The sequence below is a fragment of the Austrofundulus limnaeus genome, unplaced genomic scaffold, assembly GCF_001266775.1.
Source record: "Austrofundulus limnaeus strain Quisiro unplaced genomic scaffold, Austrofundulus_limnaeus-1.0 Scaffold155, whole genome shotgun sequence".
Classification (NCBI taxonomy): domain Eukaryota; kingdom Metazoa; phylum Chordata; class Actinopteri; order Cyprinodontiformes; family Rivulidae; genus Austrofundulus; species Austrofundulus limnaeus.
Genome location: NW_013952557.1, coordinates 773,675 through 796,910, shown reverse-complemented (window position 1 = coordinate 796,910; position 23,236 = coordinate 773,675). Strand labels below are relative to the sequence as shown.

Here is a 23,236-nt window from a genome sequence, read left to right as displayed (position 1 = left end):
ATCTAAGCAGCACAGGCCAAGATCATAGTTTTACTTTCTTTTTTAAGTTTTTAATTTTCTTAAAGTCACCAACCTCAAGAGAAGTAATATTTTGTCATCAGCTAATACAGCCTCTACAAAATACCAGGAAATTATTTCTGATGGCTGATGTAACTAATAAAATCTCACAGCTGTGAATCCAAATGTGACGGTGGTCACTTTGTCATTGCAGCTTTTACCAGTTTAAAGCAGAGGAAAATGTATAGTTGTTGTTTTTATCTTGGGCTTTTCAAACAATCCTCTGCATTTTCTAGATCAGAGGTTCTCAAACTGAGGTCCCTGGACCCCCAAGTGTCTGCAAGAGGTATCTTGAGGGTCCTCAAAAATGTTCACTAAAATGTTAATTTGGTTTTTTATTTTTTAAAATGCATGGAGAACAATGAACTAATAAAACAAACATAATAAACTTAATAAAAATATATATTCCCATGGCATTTAGCAGTTGAAATGACAATAAATTATCTTTTAAATCAGCATGGGGTTTATGAGGAGGTCCCTGGAATTTTTTTCGCCCTTGTAAGGGGTCCCCTAGTGATGGGCAGTTTGAAGCTGAAGCTTCAATGCATGTATTGAAGAAAACAACACACTGTTTCAGAAGCACTGTGTCAGAGATTGATTCGTTTGGTAAAAGTCATGTGATCAGTGACGTCTGAAGCTTCAAAAGAGGTGAAGTTACATCACTGCTTTGGTACCTGATTCAAAGGTTCATGAGGAAATGAATCATTGGCTGGATTTGTGGTGTGTTTTCATGGCAAATGCGCAAAATATAACAAACCAGTGAAGGACTTATTATGAGACACAGAGGCAAACAAACATATGTGTTTAGTTTGTCGTGCAGTTTATAAGCCTGGGCCAGACAGTGGGGGTCACGAACCCACAAAGAACCTTTGCTGCACAGGTGATGATTTTCATAAAAAACACAACCAGATGGTGACGATGTCCTGTCCTCAGGACAAAGGGCGGCACGAAGCGTTAGATGAAACTGATCAACTGCATGGACTCTATTTAATAAAGGGATTATCCAAACATTTTAAAGTTCAGTGGAAAAGCTTTGAACGTTCATGTCAAAATTAAAATCAAAGACCAGGGGCTGTATTTATCAGACTTGTAGGAAATGTTATTAATACTTTGAAGAATTAATTGTAAAAAAATATATATTGTCTCAAATCTGGGCCTAAAATTTAGATATCAAACATCTGACTTAAAGTAAATCTGAAGAGTCTCTCAGAGGGGATTTTATTGATCCTGTATTTAGAAAAACACAGACAAGCAGTCACACACAGAATATATTTTAAATATATGATCATATTCAAAATTATTCTCAGAGAAATGTCAAGATAAGATTGTGAAACTCTTAAGTTGAAATTCAGCTACTGTATTTATTGGTTTTAAGAATGTGTGAAATAATCTAGTAGCTTATATTTTATTTTTTGAAAATAAGGGGAAAAGAATAAAATTAGACTTTTCTGCTTTCTATCTTTAGTTTTATTTGTGATTTTTTTGTGTGTATAGAGTTAATTTTGTTTTTAAATGAAAATGAATTAAGATCTTGAACTTGAAATAATTCAGTATAAAATACACAGGCACACTTTATTTTATTTATTATTTATAATAAACCATAAACAGCAGTAACTTTATTCCCACCCACAAAAAATAAATAAATAAATAAAATCTGTTCAAGCAACACAAAGACAACCTGATATCAAACAGAAATATCTCATTAAAAAGCTGTCCACTCCATCACAATGAAGTGCTTCACTTTGTTGTTTCAAGCAGCTTTTCATACTTTTGGCCACAGGATGAAGCCAAAGAGAACTGTGTTGGAAAGCTTCGAGTAATGAACCCTTTTTCAAAGCAAGCTTCAGTGCTTCAGAAAAGCTTCATTTGCCCATGACTAGGGTCCCCAGACCCAAATGGCTTGAGAACTCCTGTTCTAGATTACTACTGGATGGCATTTAGACTTTTGCCACTCTGAAGTTTTCATTCTTTAAAAGGTGTTGATTTTACCTAAATTTAGGAACTATTTTAAACCTGTAGACATGACTATAATCCTGACCTGCTCTGTGGTTCCCAGCGTCACTAACGGGTTCTCACACTATCTTGCAGTCAACTTCTAATCTTTAACTACTAAAAGGTTGTTTTTCTTTTGACCTTTCAGATCATAAGAAAAAAAACTGCAAATGTTCACACAAAGGTGACAGGTGAACAGTAGTCTCTATAACCTCTTCTGTTCAAAGGATTTAGGTGCATGACCTAATGTTAAAAAAAATAAAACTTACCAGGTCATTTCAGAGAGTTTTAAAATCCAATCAAACCAAAACTTTGCTGAGTTTCTCTTGAGCTGAAATCTCCAGGCTGACTGATGAGCTTCACAAAGAAGCCACACCTTTCAAGCACACCTGCTTGCAATGCTCACACAAATCAACCACGCTGAACCAGAGCTTCATCATGGTGCTTTTTATTTTTTTTTATTCAGCAGCATCCATCAGGAAGTATGAATAATGAATATTATTATACCAGGAGGATGATTGAGGAGTTCAACCTCTTCTCTCTGGACCACAAATTATAAAGTACACCATAATTAATATTTACACATTCTTTTACAAAATCTAAAATGAATTCAGAAAGCGTGCAAACATGTGACTAAATGTTAGTCGGCTTTTGGAGACTAAGGCAGATCCCTGTGGCTAACAGGCCCCCTCAGTCTTTAACAATGATCTCTTATGCACATGAACTCCCTGGTTCCTCCTCTGAAGCATCAGTGTCGATGTTATACTCTGCTTCAGCTTTGACCACACCCAGCAGCGTCTTCAGGCTGGTAACAGACTTTGGTGCATGGTTGCATGCGTCTCTGCAGCAGCAGGTGTGCGTGACGTTGTACTCCACTCCACGGTACGAGACCATTTCATGGGAGCCGCAGAGCCCAGCGTCCACGCAGCCCTGAGCAGACAGGATGTGGACGGAGCCGTAGCGGCCTCTGGAGCTGGAGCAGCGCTGGGAGGGCAGGCACTGGCTGGTGACGCTGGAGCAGGTCTTGCCTTTGGGCTGCAGAGGACAGAAGTAGCAAAGCAGGCTGTCCAGGGTGAGAGCGGGGAGGACCAGAGCAGAGACGATCAAGATGGAGGACAGGAACCAGACTGGGCCGGATGGACGGACACCCATGCTGTGAATCATCCACAGACGAGTAAACACTATAAACAAGTTAACATTCAGATTTATTTTTTGTGTGGAGTTGTGTTCACCTGCTGTGTCTTTGTGACCCCCGTGTTCCTGCGATTGGCAGCCCAGCAGACACCTGAATTTGTGAGCCTCTGATTACTGATCAGAAGCAGGTGTGACTGAAAACAATGACGCACACACAGAGACACACACAAAACAAAAAGCTTCCCAGCTGGATTTGAAATTTATTGCTCTCAAAACCACATCTTGCTCACTGCTTCGAAACACTCTTCATCCCAGTTAAAGAATAAAAAAAAACCTCTGAGCTGAGAGAAAACAACAGAACTGCAGTGCCATCTGGTGTTTGAAGCACTGAGCACACACACCATCAGGAATCAGCCATGTGTAACAGTAATCCTGCTCTGGGATGTAGTGCACCACTCTGTGCACCATCAGTAAAAATCTAATGTTCAGCTTTCCAATGTGACTTCTGTTCTCCTGCTCATGTTCCATAGTCACTGGAAAATGACAGCTGCGCCTCCTTGTACAGTGGTTCCTGTGGAGAACATGAAAAAACAGGCATCAGATGAAGTTTTACTGCACAATACTGACAAATTAAGGGATATAGAAAACATAATGTAATACATTCATTCTAATGTTAAAATTATGTTTTTGTCACCAGATAGCAAAGCCAAAGGCAGTGCAATAATGTTTTATACTTGTGTTTGTACGTATGTGTTTATTTGTCTAATCCGTTATCTAATTATCTTCTGAATCACAGAACAGGCTTTTATCTCATTTTCTGTAACTAATCATTGGGTTTGAATCCACTATTGATTTGGAGTTAGCCCGACTCAAAATGGCCAGCACAGATAAGAAAAGTTAGCAAACATGAAATGTTGCAGGGTGTCCCAGTACCAGTTTTTCTCAAACTGAGTGTGAGTAGTTTGCATATTCTCCAATACTGAGAACTTACTGAGCTAGAACTTCAATTTTACATACATACAACTTGAAAAACACATTTATTTTATTGAGAACAAGGCATCTCTCCTTCCTTATAGGCCTACAGCCCCTCTGACTGGATCAAATCAAATATACTGCATGATATGTACTGTGGCAAGAGTTTTTAAATAAATAAAAATAACATAAGATTTTCTTTCAACTTGTGTATTTTTTTAAACATGGAACTGACAAATGTGTTGAAATGTAACACATTCAATAGAGTATCGTAGTATAGTATCCCAGTACTCACATTGGTTCCACAAATCAGGGCATTTTGTGTAAGTGTGAGTATTTGTAAAAATACAGGTATCAGGCCATCAAGATTTGAGGTGGTAGTTTCTGAGTTTGACCCCGCAACTCATACTCTAAGTGCCAACTGATCTGTTAAAAACTGTTTCAAACCAGCTGAGATTTGAACTCACTGCAGTTTGAAAAAGCGTTGGCAAAAAGTTACATTTTGAGCTTGATAATTAAACAGATTTCACACCGATTACTGAACTCCATTAAACAAACTGCCTCCATAAAGATTCAGTTCTTTACTTACAATGAGCTCTTCGTCCTCGTTCCCCCCATCAGCACTGCGCCACACTTCTTCTTCTTCCTCTGCGGGGTCGTAGCTGTACAGAGGAATCAGCCGGTGGCGCAGCTCATCTATTCTGAAAGGGGGATCAAAGAAAACAAAACCGAGGCAGAGTTTACAAAAGAAAAGAAAGACAAAAGAGCAAGTGTTTCTAAATTAGTTGCTTAAATTTGAAAATAAGAAGAACTCTACCTTGATCTCCTTCTGAAATAAGAAACCTGAGGAGGGACGCACAACCTTAGATACTTCACATGAGTCATGTTGCAGAGAATCAAGGAGAGCATAATTACCACTGCTACTATGGATCCTATCAGGGTCAGCAGGACCAGTGAGACGAGTGCAAAGTAACCAGGAAATGCAGGTTTGTTGTGTGGCGGTGGGGTGAAAGGTGTTGTGTAGTTTGGATTCATTTCTTTTCAGCTCAGTTCCCTCTTTCACTGGAGAGTGCCTCAGCTGACGCCACTGCAACGCCGTCATTCCCTCCGAAAGGTTGTCAAGAAGGTTCTTCTGCCTTAGGAAGGCTCAGGGTTCACGCTTTAAAGCATCGAAGAAACACGTTTTCCCATATTACTGAGTGAGTGTCTGATGGAGTACAGGATGTCTTCTAAAAAGCAAAAGAACAGAAAGAAAACTCACTCCGAATGTCAGTTGCAGCACTTCCAGTCACACATTTTCCTTCCTGCTTCCCTTTGCAAAGACACAAAAGACACCGAAGCGGCGTTCTTACTCACCAACCTGTTCTTTGGCATTCCTAAGTGAGGAGTGGATCAGCTGGTATCTGGCTGAACTGGACACAGTTGTGTTTTTATTTACATGTAAACTCTATGCAAATCTTTTAGGGCCTTGAAAGTAGAGAGATGTGCAAAACCTTCCTTGAATCACTGCATGTGGCCCGCCACCTTTCATGCTAGAGTTTTACAATACAAACATCACAAACCTGAAAAAATAACATATGAACAATCAAATGAAAGATGTCGTGCTCAGAGTATGTGTTGTGTTGTGCTATATTTTAGCACGGCAGCAGCGCTGAACAGACATTTGTGTGTTTCTAGAAGTCAGACGGCAGTGGCCATCTAAAAGTGGGTTGACTCCAAAATTTCATCTGCTGTTGATGTCATTTGTGAATGCCTTTCTGTGAATTTCAAAATAAAAAAAATTGTCCATTGGATCCGGAAATATTTCACACAATCACATGCACAAAAACATGACACATACTGCTGACTACCTTTTGGCATGAGGAACAGTAACGCTGGAAGTATAGTAAACGGGAAAACTGGAACAACAATATAAACTGCGCAAAAAAGTAAGAAAATTTGCATTTGGATTATTTCTTTGTTGTAGCAACGCTTCTTGGCTTTAAATCTTATAGCGGGCACCTGATTAGGAGCACCTGGGGGTACCAGAAGCTCAAAATAAGTGTCAAAAGCAACAAAAAATTAAGTGTTTGGCAGAAGATTTGCCAAACTTTTCATGTGCACTCATACTCTACTCCACTGTTCATCCAACAAATGCATGTTCATTACAAGTGTGGCACCATTTAAAAGGGAAATTATCAAGTTTTCCAACGATTTATTGCCAAAAGGCATCATTACAACAAAGAAATAATCCACCAAACATTAATTATCTTATTTTTTGGGCTAAGTTTTTATGTGTGTACGTGTACAATAATCCATGTTTAGCAAATAATAGCGAATAATTTAAGGTCAATTTCACGTTTCGTAAAAGTAGTTTAGTGTTCCGTAAAAGCTTGCGTCAACAACTAAATACAAAAATAGGGATGTAATGATGAGATCTCTCCAGCAGAGGGAAAATTGTTGCAGCTGGCTTGAGGAAGGGGACAGGGGGAGGAGAGGAGGGATGGAAGGAGGAGGAGGAGGAGGAAACAGCTGGGAGCAGCAGTACAGGTTTAACTCGCTCAACATTTCACACTGACTCAGGACTCACGATGGCAGAACTGTGAAGGTAAGTTTCCAACACAGCAGCCTCACTACTTTAGTTACAGTTCTTTTTTTTTTATTTGATCCTGAGCTAAAATGAAATGCCTAGGGCTGTATGTTTAAGAATTGTTAAAAAAACACAACTACTATTCTTATTAATTAATTTATTTAAAGTTTGCACAGTTTTTTAAATTCCTTCTAGAGGCTCAGATTATATTAAAATAGAACAGATGTTTTTAAGACACTTTGGCGCGCTCCGGTACATTTCCTGTTAAGATTTGAAAACTTGTTAATGATTAGACTAACCTCAGGTTCAGTTTAAGACTCACAAAAGGCTCCACTTTTTCTTCCTGTAATTAGTCACACATTCATACAATCCAGAACTCTGAATTCTTGTTTTCTTTTTCTTATTCCACCCTAGAGTTCTTTATTTTGCCTCACTGTGAAGTGAGGACTCTGAGGATTGAAGACCACCAGAAAAACAAACTGCCACAAATTCATAAAATGGATCCCAAATGTCAAACGCAACCTTTCCAGAGGCAGCCTTCAGTCACGGACAATCCACTGCCTCTCAGAGATGATATTGAGCCTATTTATGAAGACACTGTGGAACATATTTATGAGATGAACTTCCCTGGTTTTGTGAGACCTCATGAACCTCAAACCAATCCTCCAGAGTCAGGACGTCCTGGGAATCTCAACTCCCACAATGGAAATCTTTATCCAACACCAACAGTCGGTTTGAGGCGTCACAGTGCACCGATTTTACCAACCCGTGTACCCCCTCCTCTTCCTCCCAGGCCAGAGAAAATGCAGAACAAGACTGTTTCGAAGTTACTTCGTTCCGCCACAGACGTTAAGGAATATGTAAATGCTTTCAGCTATTTTCTTATGGCTGATGTTATAAAATAACAAATAGGAATGGAAATGTGAAGTTAAAATATGAAGTTGATATTTTTTCCCCTCATTTAGGATCCATGGTCCATTACCCTCATAGACTCTCCAGAGGGAAGCACCAAAGATCTGGCTTCCTTTTGTGCTTCAACTTCAAGGTAAGACAATGATTCAATATAAATAATACAAATGTTTTCAAAGCTCAACGATACCCTTTCTTGGTTTAGTTGCTCCACATCTCTTCATCTTTCACTTTGACATTGTCAAACCTGTATTTTGTTTGGCTCCTTGGACAGGCTGATGTCACAGTACAAATACACAGACAAAGTCTACAATTCAGGTGTCGTATTTTGTCAACTGTTACACATCCACCCGGCCCTGCTGCAGCAGGTGGAGGTGACAGTCTGCATCTCCAGTGAGCAAAATAATCACCAGGTTCCCCTTCCTACCCCAGGTAAGAAAAACTCATGAAGTGACTGGAAAATTACCAAGAAAAACTCTGTAGCAATGCATAATGCAAGGTACTTGTGCATACCAGGTACACGCAGGTTACATAATTTTTACCCAGTAAGATGCATACCAGCTACATACCTAATACATACCTACCAGTTATGCACATGGTTTGAAGTGTGTACTTTATATAGCATGTATTGGGTGCACACCTGGTGCTTACTTACTAATTACCTGGTACACTCTCTGTATGTATACATGTAATAGGAAGTGACTTGTTATGTTGCTACAGAAATCATACCTGTTTCTTACCTTGTATGTTCCAGGTACTTTCCAAGAAACAATGTAAAGCTATTTTTGGAAGCTAGAGCTGGCCCATGGCATTGGCAGTTGAGGCAAATGCTAGGTGTGCCATTCATCTAGGGGGCACCACAAATACAGGATGAAAAAAATTGTAACTTTTTCATCAGCATTATAGTTGATTTAGTCTGTAGAATAAATCACTAGCTACTCAGGTTTATGTTCTGTGGGTTTCTCAGCTGTTTTTTTACTACATGAGGTGTTATATGATGCAGTGTAAATTTCATGATAAAAGTGTCATATGATGCAGTCAAGACTAACCACTGGTGCTCAGTGTGTAAATAGAAAACAAAATAAGGATAGTCCAAGTTTCAGTTCTGATCTCATATAAAGTTCATGGTAAAGTCTGGTTTTCAGCATTCTACCTTCATAAAATACTGATCTTATGTTGTTTTATTAATCCCAAGGATTTAGTAAAATGCTTTTCAAATGGCTTGAAAATGCATAGTTTTGAGTAGATCATTAATAAAATTCTCAAGGGGTGTACGCCCCCAGACCCCCCTAGAACTGCTTCACACCACAGCAGCTCATTAACATGAACAGGTGCTCCTCATAGCTGTCAACAGATGCTGACAAAGATTTTTAGTATTCTGTTTTGAATGAGTTATATTGTTAACTATTTAATGAAGTCTGGTATGTTAATGTATGTGAATACGGGTGCAAAATTGATTAGGGCTGGCCCTGTTTGATGCATACATAATACAGATCGGTGTGTCCAAGGTCGTATCTAGTTAGAACCAGATATGTGCTCCAACAGTACCCAGCATGTACCTGGTAAAAAGCAGTTACTTACCCTGTAAGTATAAGGTAACAAAAACCAAGCATGTACCAAGTAAATACCTGACACGTGTCTAATTGTACCTGCTGCATACCAGGCTGTATTATGCATTGTTATCATACTCTCTTGATAAGAGTTCTTGCAAAATAGTCCATGTGAAAACTTCTATTGGTTAGATATTTGCATGTATGAGTTTTTACAGCCAAATATCTGAAATTACTCCAAGTTAAATATTACACTTTAATTTATGAAAAAGGATGATTAGTCGTTTTTTTATTATGCCTCTGCTCACTGGGGCCAGAGGCATACTGTTCTCTGTCTGTGAGTTACAGTGCAGTGTCCATCCATCACAGGTGTGGTCATGTGTGCATGATATCTCCTGAATGAAAGTTTATATTTACTTATAAATGGGCAAGTAACTTCATTAGGGTAGTAATCAGTCTTACTAGAGTTGGGCATCAAAGGTAAATGTCATTTATGATGATTGGCAATATAAAACTGGCATTTTTTCAAAAACAGACATGTTTAGGGCAGGCAGAGGCATACCAATTGATGCTTCGGCATCAAGTTCCACCTTGCTACAGTAGAGTCAGCATTGCACACCTACAGAGTCATGGTTGTTAAGGAATAAAGAACCAAGTGCTGTTGGCACAAGTGTGTGGACTCTGACCTCTAATCTTTGTTTCAGTCAACAGGATGGTAAAAGATCTAATCGCTCAGTACTGTCAGCTGCTGGACATCCCAAACGAAGAATATGTTTTAAAAATGTGTGACACTGAAGAGTTTCTCCAAAAGTAAGTCTGTCACCATGTTTGTCTGGTTATACAAAAATAAATAAAAATAATTCCAGTGATGCACCTCTTCTTTGTCTAGATCTGTTTTTTTTTTTTTTTTTATGAAAGGTGCATTATTCATTTTTCTGTCTCTCTTTCTAGTGACGAGCTGCTTGGATTGCACAAGACAGTTCAGATCTATTACAAGCTAAAAATGGTGATCAATCTTCGACTTTTCCATATAAACAACCTGGACCGTCATCTGGCCCGAAACGTGAGTCAGTTCAAATTTCTTCTCTGACCCCTCACCCTCCAGATTACTTACTGAGCAGGGCGGGGCTTATCAGCAAACTTGAAACGCTGCTTTAGCAAATACCTGTGTTTGGGTTTTAGTGAGTTTGTTGTCATCATCAGGGTTGTGGTGGCTGCAAACCCCGTCACACTGCAGTCCTGACTTTGTTTTGTTTACACATATTGTGAAGTCACTGCTTTTAGCAGCAAGTGTAAAACTAAATAAAGGAAAAATTATCAGTATTTTTTTGCCATTTATTATTTTGAAGTCAATTTTTTTTGGTAAAACTTTCATTTATGAACTACAAATATCCTAATTAATAAAACTCTGTTTGTTTTCGAAGGCTGAAGATGATATAACTGCATGTCAACCAAAACATTTTCTGTGTCCTGTCATTGTCTACACTACGTCCAAGTAAGAGAAGACACTGAGCTAATTTCATTTTCTGTAATGTTGGTTTTTTTTTTTGTGTAGAGTCGGCTAGAGTTTTTAGAAAACACTTGGTTTGTTTTGGGTTGTGCGAATGTCAGCTGGTCATCTGTGTGTGTTTTATATGTTGTGATAGGCTGAGCATGATGGATGTCCTCGCTACTTACAACAGACACATAGAAAATCTCATGAGAACTAAGGTGAGATGATAAAACAACCAGTGCTGACTTTATTGTCCCAAAAAGATAGTTTAGATTCTCTGTGGAAAGGTTATCGTCAGTGTCTTACCTGTTTTGAATAGTTTTTTTAAACAACCTAAATCCTTCATTTTCACATTTAAATCATTCATTTGGGGTCTATTTACAGTGGAATTGCAATGCTTTGGTCCGAATTCCTCCTTATTGTAACTCCACAAGCCCCTCTTTCCCCTCTGTTCTGAGGTTCGTCTCAGATTAACTCATTTTGATGCCGTTTCTTTAAATTCAAAGGAAGCCCCTCACCCCACCCTCTTCTGGCTAAAACAGTGAACTTTGCATTTTAGACTTCTTTGATTTTAGATTTTAGACTGAGGACCTAATAGATTGTCTGTAAATGCAATGACATAGACATGTCTGTAAACACATTTACATCTGTGTGACAGAGTAAATACCTTGATCTAAGTTGTATATTTTCACATCTTTTAGTCGGGGGTGAACGCCAGTCAGGTTGTGGACACTGTTCGCACCATCAGCAATCTTCTGTCAGGACTTTCGTGTCAAGAATTAGAAGATGCCATTGGTGGAGTCAACAGAATCCCACGAACAGCTCTGGTAGGATGTTGGCACACATTTGTAGGATTGATCTCAAATTAAAATGTAGGCCATGGTTACCGATTGAAACTATGCTGAACAATGCAATGCTGTGCTTCTCCTGTGTGTTTTACAGAGTTATGATGAAATGTCTGATTTTGAAACTGGTAAGTGATTTTAAAGAGTTTGCTGTATGATTTTTTTGTTCAAAATGACAATTAGAACATGAGGGCTGTACTTAGTACATAAACACTGTATTGACATGCTCTCTTGACTGTGTCTGTTTTACAGCTTTGATCATGCTCAACGGGGCGCTGCAGAAAGTACTGCAAATATATTTTGACAATTTCCCGTCCAACTTCAGATCCCCGAGAATTATTGGCAGCCCCGAAGTCTACGACATTGACAGCAACTCAGACATCTTGCAGTTTAATATCGCATCCATCTACAAGCTGATGCCCTCTTGGCTGAGGTATAGGCCACACCCACATTCTGCGGCATATGTGTTCACCTGACTCACATGTTGAACATGGATATAATCTGCTTTCTCTCTTTTTTTTTTTCTTTGTCTGCTGTAGTTATGAGAGCTTTTCTCTTACCTGTGACTTGACACATGGAGAAAAAAAGATCTGTGACACCGGGATTTCTGAGAATATCAGCACAGCCTTGTCGCACGCCAACAAGATTTACTGCAACCGCTTGTAAGGTTTTTAACTAATAGTGTTTACCCTATAGAGCAAATAAATAAAATGATGACAATCACAGTCCTTAAATATAAAACAAAGTTTAGATATTTAAACTGTATGTTCTTTTATATTTCAGAATGGTGTTTCCTGTTCCAGTCAATCAGCTACCGTATGAATGCATGATGACAATTCACCTCAAAGGCACAAAGCGGGGCAAAACCCCAGAGATTTTAGGCTGGGCTGTGCTGCCTCTGTACAACAACAGGTGGGTTTAAACCGCTTAAACTTTTTATTAATTTCATTAATTAAGGGCTGTATTTTTTTACTGATCCAAAATTCAAGTTTATTTTACTTTAAAATGATTTCAGAGCCGATGAACACGAGTTTATAGTCGTTCAATGAGTTCATGAACAAGATGAGATGAGAGGCCCAACCAGTGGAACAATTTGGCACAAAGAGTTCAGATTGATGTTGAAGTGACAGCTCAGATCCTTTGAAGTAAAGTTATGCGAAAAGAATTATGAACAATCTTACCCATGCATTACATTTACTCAGCCAAACTCAGTGCAATCAAGTTGTTCATCACGTCACATTCGGCTGTTTATTCCAACATTTCTTTGCATTAACTATCACAGCACCCAGGGTTGCCATATAAGAAATGAAGAATTATTATGTTTATCCTGTGTTGAGTGAGAGTGCACTTTCTTGCTCAGCTGAGAGGTGAGAGGTCGAAGTGCACTTTCTGGTTCAACAGTGGGAGGGGCAAATGAGGTGTGTTGTGACTACATGATGAGCACGTGCACAGGTGAGGAGGAGTGTGCTCCTGTCAAGCGCACAGATGATCTGGCTGCTCAGATCAGCATTTCTGATAATATGTGGGTGTTCACATACCGTACATAAAAATGTGGGATTTTCTGTTCATGGAATTGCCAAAACTACTGTATTGGTCCTTTTTAAAAAACTATTCACTATATAACATGTAGACCCTAAAACTATTGTGTAATTACCGTACAGTATTTACTATATATTAGGAAATACTGATGATACCTGACTGTGAACACATATAGTCAGTTAGTGAGTATTGTTAGATGTTTTGAATAGTAGCCGCTAACTAAGCAGAGATCAAAAAAATAAGTAGGTCCTCTGGATGGGTTCTTCTTTAGTGAAACGTTTCCTCTCTCCTCCAAGAGACTTCTTCAGTCTGATGAGTTTCAGGTGAACTCAGCCTTATAAGCACTGCCTCCACATGGTGGACAAACAGGCTAGTCACATGCAAAAGAGGGCCATCGCCTAACAATAGGCTTGATTAGCTCCATTTAGTCACATGCAAAAGAGGGCCATCGCCTAACAATAGGCTTGATTAGCTTTATTGCTCAAAGTTGTTGTTGTTGTTGGTCAGGTTGTTTGTTATTGGTCATGTGCCCCATCACCTGACCCGTGTCGTGTTATGTGTATGTAGTGAGTGCAAATGGGCTCGACGTCCCCTTGTTTTTTGTCCCTCTTTCCCTCTTTGTGTTGGGTATCATTGGGGCCCTGATTCACACCTCTTGCTCACAGGGATTATTTCACCCCAAAGATCCAGTTCCCCAGCAAAAACAGAGTAATATAGAATATGTTGTTAAGTGTCAGGAGGACTGTGATCAGTCATACATTGGGGAAACAAAACAGCCACTGTTCAAAATAATGAGCCAACACAGACGAGCTACGTCATCGGGTCAGGAGTCTGCAGTTTACACTCATCTACAGGCCAGCGGTCACTCTTTCAGGGATGAAGATGTTCTCATCCTTGATAGAGAGGAACGTTGGTTTGAGAGAGGAGGAAAGGAAGCCATCTTTGTGAAGAAAAAACATCCACCATTAAACAGAGGTGGAGGCCTTCGTGTCCAGTTGTCCTCCTCCTACAACGCTGTTATTGCAAGTATGTCTCAGCCTCCTGTGAGCAAAATGTGTGAATCAGGGCCCCAGTGATAACCAACACAAAGAGGGAAAGAGGGACAAAAACAAGGAGACGTTGAGCCCCGCTTGCACTCACTACATACACATAACAAGACACGGGTCAGGTGATGGGGCACATGACCCTCTATGAACAATAGAGCTATTCAAGCCTATTGTTAGGCAATGGCCATTTTTGCATGTGACTAACCTGTTTGTCCACCATACGGAGGCAGTGCTTATAAGGCTGAGTTCACCTAAAACTCATCAGACTGAAGAAGTCTCTTGGAGGAGAGACGAAACGTTTCGCTAAAGAACAACCCATCCAGAGGACCGACTTATTTTTTTTTTTCTTTTCGATTTTTTTCTACCTGGATTACTGAGCTGCATCAGGACAACTAAGCAGAGTGTTTCATTTTCAACCTTTGGAACTTCCTGCAGGAATATAATATTTCTGTCAGAATAAACATGTCATAAGAAATAAACAGCAGTATAAATGTTTCTAAGATAGTGCTTATATAAAGAGCTGTAAAGTCTTTAAGACTGAAGTTGTGTTACGATGGCAGCAATGGTCTCGCTCAGCAGTTAGCTTGTCAGTCCAGTCTCATTTAACTTCAGATTTATCTCCAGCTTCGATTGCTCAAAGATCTCCCATCTATTTAAAACAAAATGTTCTTTTTTTAGGTTGTGAACTGAATTGAAGGAAATGGCTGTGTAACAACCTTAAGTGTTCATTAAAGCAAAATTACTGACATTTAGCGCCTGCACTCTGTCTTTTTAGGACTCTTGTAAGAGGAACTGTTCTGCTCAGCCTTTCCACTCTCGCTGAACTCTCTTTTCCTCCCTCTCCTGCCCTGTCTGACCTCCACAAACAGCCCATAGGAGTCATCCTGCAGGTCAGTGACTCCTCTGCCCTCACACTGATCACACAAATGGCTTTCTAAAAACATCCTCATCATTTTCTCCTTTCACAGCTCGAGTTTAACGACGAGAGTGAGTGGGAATATCGCAGACCTGTGGCTCTTCCCGGCTCAATCAAATTCTCCCAGCCGTGTCAGGAAGTGCAACAGAAAATGTTGGCTATTTCCAAAAAGCATTGTCCCTGCTTGTGAGTGGAGTGATTCTTTTGTTGTTGTAACAGAAATGTTGTCATTAAAAATTAATCTTTTTTTACAAGTTTATCAGACAATGAGAAGTCGTTCCTGTGGAGTAAACATTACTGCAGTGACCAATCGAGCACCTTCCTCCACCTCCTGCTTGCTGGTGTCCCCCAGTGGCAGCCTCAAGACCTGACAGTAATCTACACCATTGTAGACAACTGGCTCATCCATCTACCTGAGGAGGCACTTTTCCTGCTTACTGCTAGGTGAGCAGCACTGAGTTCATAAAAATAGTAATTTAGATTAAAAATACCTTTTTGTTTGGTTTTTACACCTAACATATTGTGACAAAATGATATTCTGCTTGTTGTAAGATACAGCACCATTGGTACATGGTCTATGTTCTGCACTCATACACTCACATAGTAACACAAATGATGTTGGCTGAGAAAACAGCACCAAATTAAACAGATGGTTTCATGCAAAAAGTGTGGAGGTTTAATATTAGTTAATGTTGTCTTTTAAGCCTGAAGAATTATTTTTTAAAAATCTGGCACTTGTTCAACTAACCATTAAGCCTGGGCAAAGATTTCGTTTCTTTTTCTTGATAGTCTGTGTTTTGTGACTGTTGTCACGACAGATAAAATATTGAAAATCACAGTATTTGGCAAACAATCACTTCAAAGTTGACTGGACTAACCCTTTAAACCGTTTTGACACTATTTCTTTATCCTCCATGTTAGTCTTGTGTCTAATTTAAATGTCTTTTTTTTTAGTTTTCCTGATGAGATTGTTCGGCTGGCCGCAGTGCAGTACTTCCAACAAATTTCAGATGCAGAACTGGAGATGTACCTGCCTCAGCTGGTCCAGGTCAGCAAACGAACACACAGCTGAAACATTTACAAAAGATTTTATTCTCAGGGAAAAAAATACAGAAATGATTTCCAACCTTTCATTCTTCTTATACACCATTATTACCTGTGTGTGTTGAAAGGTTTGTTGTTTTTCACACAAGGCAAAATTGTTGTGTTGCTGTTGCAAATTTCAGTCAATTTCAAAACATGTGATACAGTTTTGGGGTTCTTAGTATTTTGATAAATCTGTCTTCCAGGCGCTGAAGAATGAGTGGAAACTGGATGGACCTCTGGTGATGCTCCTGTTGGACAGATCTGTGAAAAACATAAGGATAGCCCAACAGTTTTACTGGTGAGTCCAGTAAAAAAGTTTACTCATGAATCTCTTTACAGAATTTTGATTTCTACACTAAAATCAAAAGAAAAAGCCTTACTTTGCCACTTGTATTTTTTATTTTCACCGTATTTGAGTTTAATTTTATATTTTCTACTCACCCACATCCGCTTTCCCTTAAGTATCCCACAATTTAAGAATTGAATACCACAATAAATGTGGCTCTTTTCTGCCTTTTTGATTCTATTCTAACTCCTCTTTAATATTCATGACACCTACCAGGTGTTGGTGAATGTGTGTTGATGTGCAGACAGCTTGTTTTTTTTCCAGACACCTGCGCTCACAGAGTTCATGTTTTAATAAACTGTTAGGCTTCTGGAAGACGCCCGCCTTGATACTCACTTCCAGGGCTGGTATAATAAAATCCAGGCCACCCTGTTGCACTGTTGTGGCCGAGCGCTGAAGGAGGAGCTTAAGCATGAAACCCGACTGGTAGAAGTGCTTGTACAAGTGGCTATAAAGGTTCACAGTGCTGAAAAGTCTCGTCGTAAGGTACAGAAAAAGACCCCTTCGCTTTGAACACTCACTGACTTTCTAATCCTTTGTTTTTTTTTTGTTTTTTTTACTGGAGTATCTGTGTCATTTTGTCCTTTTTACAGAATGTTTTGACCCAAGAGAGGTGGACAATTAATGATTTTTTTAAAGGTGGAACCAGCTGTTCTCTACCATTGGATGTTGCAGTCAGTGTAAAGGGAATAGACATTGACGTAAGAGCATCATGATACTCAAAACACTTACATTCGACACTGTATACATCCTGGGGCGAAGCCAGAGGGGTGGAGCTGGCACCTGATTGGCCAACCCCAAATAATAGACAACTGGGTGGGGATCTTGGACTTTGTATTTGAACTTAGATTTTGTTAAAGGTTGTTTTCTGATACTACTGTACTATAGGAATGTTTTAGCCCTGGGTGTTTAAAAATGGCTGAATTATAGCCCTTTGTAAAGTTAACATTTACATTAGTGGCTGTCTTAATTTGGGATTAGCATTGACAGGTGGCTATTCTAAGCTCCCCAAAACAAATTTCATCTCAAGTTCTAAAATGGCTGAAATATGAGCTTTTAAAAATAGCTGTGGTGGCCATCTTGAATTTTTGATTAGCATTTAGAATTTGGTAAAGATTGCTTTTACACTAATCGTAAGCTTTGTATGTTTAAAAATGGCTGAAAGTAAGTTGTGGCTAGAATTCAGCATGGTTTTGGATAATTTTTAACTACTATCACACAAAAGTTCAGCTTAATATTTCCAAAATTAGCTGTGGTGGCCATCTTGAATTTTCAAATCCAGAGCGTTTTTCTTTGTATGTGTGTGCCCTCTAAAGAACGTACCTTTTGCCACCCCTTGAAAAAACAGCCTAGCTCTGCCCCTCCATCACTGGTAATGTTCAGTAATTTAGAATTTTTCATTTGATATGCAACTTGCAGGCCTGTAAATTCTACAACTCCAATGCTGCTCCTCTGGGTGTCACATTTATCTGTAAAGATTCTCAGGCTAAGAACGTTGGTGTCATCTGCAAGGTAAGCAGCTAGTGTTTTTTTTTTAATTAATTCACGAGAAAATCACTCTAACGCAAAAAAAAATCTGTCATTTAGACAGGAGATAACCTGCGTCAGGACATGCTGGTTCTTCAGATTGTTCGAGTGATGGACATGGTGTGGCTCCAAGAGGGGTTGGACCTGCAGATGATCACCTACAGGTGTTTATCAACAGGCAATAACCAGGGTAAGGCTGCTTTAATGGAACATTACTTCATATTTTCAATTATTACTGCCTGCCACCGGGAGGGTAATATGCTTATATTGCTTTTTGGTTGCCAGGCTTGGTGGAAATTGTGCCCGAGTCTGTGACCCTGGGAAAAATTCATCAGGAGTTTGGCCTGAGTGGGACACTTCGAGAAGACACGCTGGAGAAATGGTTCCACGAGAGGAACAAAACTAAGGAGCAGTACGAAAAGGTTGAGACTTCATTTAACCTGACATTTTCCTCTTGCATACTTTATGTAGCTGCATTGTGTCTCATTATGTGTGTGTGTAGGCTGTGACGAACTTCATCCACTCGTGTGCAGGGTGGTGTGTAGCCACCTTCATCCTGGGGATCTGTGACCGCCACAACGACAACATCATGTTGAAACAAACTGGACACATGTTCCACATCGACTTTGGCAAAATCATGGGCAACGCGCAGATGTTTGCAGGCTTTAAAAGGTAAGTCGAGAAGGAAGTGTGCGGAGGACCTGTGGCGCTGAGAGTGAGACAGAGCAATAACCTCCTCTGACGCAACAACAGGGACCGACCACCCTTTGTTTTCACATCTGAGATGAAGCACTTCATCACAGGCGGGGGGAAGAAGCCCCAGCGTTTGCACGGCTTCGTGGAGCTCTGCTGTGAAGCTTACAACATAATCAGAAGGCGTTCTGCTCTGATACTGAGCCTGCTGGAGCTGGTAGGACTTTTTAATTTATTTTTTCTAAATAAAGATGCAAACAGAAACGATCTATCCGTATAACGTATTTACATTAATACGGTGCATTTCCAGATGCTTTGTGCAGGAATGCCAGAACTGAAGGACTCTAATGATCTGCAGTACGTCCAAAACAACCTCCGACCTCTCGACACAGACCTGGAAGCCACTTCCTACTTTACAAAGTAACTCATCTCTTTGCATCTTCTTAAAGTAATGCCCCTGTGAAAGCATAACCTCACCCCCAGGCAAATTTTAAAAAATTCCAACAAAGTGGGCAATTGGTCAGGACAGAACAGGCAGCTAGCTTAAATTGAAATATTGAAAAGTTTTTTTCTCCGCTCATCATCAGAGGATAAGGGAAGCTTTGTGGAGCCCATTGGGACTGAGCCTTATCAGTTTGAATTGCTGGATCAAGGTGCTGACTCAGCAATAATCAAAGCCAGGGATGCTGAGTCAATGGAGGCAAAAACTTTTATACCCAAACAAGGGGGCTGCAACATAGACATAAACTAAGCTGTACTGTTGTGACTAATAGGAAATTTAAACTGCAGGAGCCACCATTCAGCCTGTAGAGGGCAGCACTAAAGTGGTTTTAAACCAAATACTGCAGAATTAAACAAATTTACATGAAAATATCAGTTTGCACAGAAACACGTGTGGCATAGGCAAATGCTAAGGACAATGTCATGTAGGGGGGCGCCACAAATGGGGGACAAAATAACAAAGTTTTATAAAATTTTAATAGCATATAATTGATTTAGTTGATTTATTCAAATGGCTGCAAAATGCATAGTTTTGAGAGAATTTTGACAAAAAATTTGCGGGTATACCACATGACCCCTCTAGAACTGTTTCACTCCACAGCTGCTGGTTAACATGAGCAGGTGTTCCTTATTGCTGTAAAGCAAATTTTGGCAAGTATTAGGTAGACATGTGGTATTCAGTTTCAAATTCATTTTAATTGGACTACCTGGTTTTTGAAGATGAAAAAATAATATCAAAGCCAAAACTATTTAATTAAATATGCGAGTAAATGTAAATTGGAAGTAAGATATAGAAAATTGCACAAGGAGCACTGCCTGAAATCTTGCCTAGGGTACCAAATTGTCTAGAGCCGGCTCTGGATAGCACCCGTAAGGTTCAATTTAGACAGTTTATCTGCAAAAATGTTGATTTGGGGTTTAGTTATACTTTAATAAATACCTTACATATGTTTTTTTTTTTTTTTTCATTTTTGAAGTTGTGTTAAAAGGATTACACTGATTTTAGAAGTAGGGTTCTTTGAAGATGTAATGAACTCTATCCCTCCTTTTGTACAAAGCATTTTGATCTTTCCACAGAATTCCACTTCAGAAGATCTGAACCCTGTGGTTTCTGTGTCACCTCTGTTGTAGGAAAATCAAGGAGAGCATGGGCTGCGTTGCAGTCAAGTTTAACTTCTTCGCACACACCATGGCTCAAGGGAAAAAACAAGAGCCACAAGCTCCAGACATCAACCCCGCTCCGAGAACCAACATCCAGAAGGCTGTCATTCAGGCATACTCTGGGAAGGGAAAATATGTGGTGAGAGGCCGCATGTCGCTTTTCTTTGATGCTCCTGATGCACCGCATGGCTTTGTGTTAGATCTCCTGGGGAGCTGATAAAACACTCAGAACTGACAGCAGGCTCACACGTTTCTGGTCTGAGAGGAATAATCCATGACACTCAGCTGATACCGTGTGTGTATATTTGCTGTTACTCCTAAGAAGCAGAGCTGGGTTTGGAAAGTCTCAGCATCTCTCCCCAGAGCTGAGCGATGGTGATGTTTGTTGGGGTCTCGCAGCTCTTTGATCAGAGGTTTCCTCGTGACGGGTTCGGAGTCACAGCGGAGTGCAGAGACTCGCCTGCTTATTAGGACTGCGGTTCATGTGAAGTTTCAGTGCTTTAACTGAGACATCAGTGGTTAATACTTTAATACTGTCACCGTGTCTGCATGCTTCAACACAGACTTATGAATTAGCTCTCATGTATTTTTTCTGTTTGTGAACTTCAGACCTATAAGCTGGTAATAACCATCGACGATGGTTTGTTGTCAACTGATTTCACATTCAGCCAGTTTGAACTTATTCACAAGAAGTTGCAGAAAATCTTTAACAAGCTCCCACAGTGAGTAAAAAAAAACCCATTTTCTATTTTATTCTACAGATGTTATTTTGACATTGCTCGTTTTTTTCACCCGTTTAATAAAGAAAGACATGTTTCTTGTGCAGTTTTCCTAGCTGGTATCAGATGTCATTCACCCCAGAACAGAGGAAGCACGACCTGAATAAATACCTTAAAGAGCTTTTTGAAGGGCCGTGCAAAGGGGTAAGTTTTGTTTTTGAATGTTTTTTTAATACAACTTTCACAGTTCGTTTAAAATGTGTCATTGTGTCATCTGCAGGATGAATATGTGTGCAGCTTGTTTCTGGATGGCCCCAAAATGAACGACTCTGTTGATACAGGTTTGTTTTATCCCGGCAAGAATTGCTTCATTTATTGTTAACGTTTTGCTGTGAAGTTCTGACACGGGTTTATTTGCATTTTGCAGGGGTCATTCCTAAAATCCAGCTACACATTTCATATTCCAACTGCAAGCTCTCTGTGTTGATAAAACACCTGCAGAACATTGTGCGTTTAATTCTTACATTTGTAGTTTGAGATTTATTGGAATAAAAGGTGCAGGTTGTAAATGTGTTCTTTTGGGGTTTGTTTTCTGTTTACAACAGAAGCAGTCAAATGGTTCGAACCCTGATCCCTACGTTATCACACGTCTGAGACCCGACCCTCTGCAGAACTCGAAGAGGAAGACAAAAGTGGTCCGCAACAATGACAACCCCATCTTCAATGAGCTGGTAAACCTTCCTATATGCTATCTATGAATTAGCAAATTTGGTCATATTAAATGGGATTTTAGGTCAACTTAAAACAACTAAAACGTAAAATTGCTATCATCAAAAATTCACAGTAAAATAACAAACCTGCTGTCAGTTTAGCATGATTATTTACATCCAATGACATGGAATTTAACAATTTTCAGACAAAATATCTATACAAATTAGTACTGAAATCAATGTAAATGTTTAAATATTATTTTATGCCAAAATTCTGTGAAATGTTTAAGACTGGCACAGTTTTAAAAATAGAATCAATAAAAATCTACAAGTTGTTTCACCAAATGTGTTTTGAGCGTCAGGTTTACAGGCAGTCTATGATGGACGCGTGTCGAGAAGTGCTGCGGCGCATCTAGCTCAGCGTGTTTTGAGCGCTGGAAAATCTGAACTTTTGCAGCTTGACACAGAGCGTCAGCCAATCAGAGAGACTCCACTGTGTGACGTAGTGGCACAGTTTCCTATGGTTCGATTTTCTGAACGATGTCCACTAACCTGAGACAGATGGACAGGAGCTCTTCAGTGCCTGCAGTCGGTGTCCTGGCAGGAGATATCAGCACCGATGCAGGTCAGCAGCTCATCAAACTGAGCTCGGGACAAAAATGCTTCTGAAAGCAAGCCTTCTCAGCTCGCATTTCTGAGTGGTGAAACTCACCAAACTCAGAACGTCTCTGAATTATCTGGTGAATTAATTCTGAATTAATTATCTGGTGAGCGTGACGTGCTCTTGCTCTCAGTAAATAAAGCAAAGCCACTTCCTTTATTTCATCTGCCATGAAACAGAGACTGGCAGAGGAGGAAAACGAGAGGCTCTTGACGTGCTTGATGGGCATCAAGAGCAATTTTGATGAGCATCTGACTTTAAAGAACACACGCGTGTAACTTGAAGCGTTAGACGCGTTTTTAACACTGTGTGAATGCAGCATAAAACTTGGCTTTAGCTGTGTTCAACCATTAGCATTTAACTAGCTATCAGCTTGTCAGTCAGATCAGAATTTAACTCTTTTGCCAAATTGATGTAGTTCAAGAACATATCTACAACAGGTAAGATAATTATAACTTCTACAACAGAATTAATTTTGATACAGCCAAACTATAAACAGTGGTATTTAACGGAATACTGTTATGAGTTCAACCATGGAATACTCAGGGTTAATCTAAGCAGAACATGTATTCAAGGCAGAATTTCTTTCACAAGAGACACTGATCCTGAATTATCTGTAAGGTCTTGATGTTTATCTGAGCTTCTCACATTGTTTCTAATTACGTCATCATGTAAAACATCTGCAAAATTCCAGGCTAACAATGTCTGCAAAAGTGGAGCAGCTGTCCCACTTATTGACTCTTATTTACTACATAACTACAGCTCCATCAAATGATAATGCACAGATTATCATCGGATTATATATATATAT

The 23,236-nt window shown here is 39.6% G+C and overlaps 1 protein-coding gene across 1 annotated transcript in view; it reads left to right on the top strand.

Moving 5' to 3' along the window:
- The first annotated feature begins 6,606 nt into the window (after positions 1–6,606).
- pik3c2g (phosphatidylinositol-4-phosphate 3-kinase catalytic subunit type 2 gamma) overlaps positions 6,607–23,236 on the top strand; it is a 20,417-nt gene continuing 3,787 nt past the window's right edge. Inside the window, exons 1-32 of the mRNA XM_014016792.1 lie at positions 6,607–6,742; positions 7,139–7,584; positions 7,690–7,769; positions 7,908–8,065; positions 9,888–9,993; positions 10,135–10,246; positions 10,608–10,678; positions 10,830–10,893; positions 11,377–11,502; positions 11,618–11,648; positions 11,773–11,953; positions 12,060–12,182; positions 12,304–12,432; positions 14,881–14,995; positions 15,074–15,207; positions 15,277–15,465; positions 15,976–16,069; positions 16,311–16,405; positions 16,759–16,939; positions 17,047–17,154; positions 17,873–17,965; positions 18,041–18,170; positions 18,266–18,402; positions 18,483–18,652; positions 18,734–18,890; positions 18,984–19,093; positions 20,306–20,474; positions 20,945–21,057; positions 21,162–21,258; positions 21,335–21,395; positions 21,482–21,561; positions 21,660–21,785. Coding sequence (XP_013872246.1) covers positions 7,222–7,584; positions 7,690–7,769; positions 7,908–8,065; positions 9,888–9,993; positions 10,135–10,246; positions 10,608–10,678; positions 10,830–10,893; positions 11,377–11,502; positions 11,618–11,648; positions 11,773–11,953; positions 12,060–12,182; positions 12,304–12,432; positions 14,881–14,995; positions 15,074–15,207; positions 15,277–15,465; positions 15,976–16,069; positions 16,311–16,405; positions 16,759–16,939; positions 17,047–17,154; positions 17,873–17,965; positions 18,041–18,170; positions 18,266–18,402; positions 18,483–18,652; positions 18,734–18,890; positions 18,984–19,093; positions 20,306–20,474; positions 20,945–21,057; positions 21,162–21,258; positions 21,335–21,395; positions 21,482–21,561; positions 21,660–21,785 — 3,903 coding nt within the window. The 5' untranslated portion in view covers positions 6,607–6,742; positions 7,139–7,221. The remainder of the gene's footprint in view (positions 6,743–7,138; positions 7,585–7,689; positions 7,770–7,907; positions 8,066–9,887; positions 9,994–10,134; positions 10,247–10,607; positions 10,679–10,829; positions 10,894–11,376; positions 11,503–11,617; positions 11,649–11,772; positions 11,954–12,059; positions 12,183–12,303; positions 12,433–14,880; positions 14,996–15,073; positions 15,208–15,276; positions 15,466–15,975; positions 16,070–16,310; positions 16,406–16,758; positions 16,940–17,046; positions 17,155–17,872; positions 17,966–18,040; positions 18,171–18,265; positions 18,403–18,482; positions 18,653–18,733; positions 18,891–18,983; positions 19,094–20,305; positions 20,475–20,944; positions 21,058–21,161; positions 21,259–21,334; positions 21,396–21,481; positions 21,562–21,659; positions 21,786–23,236) is intronic.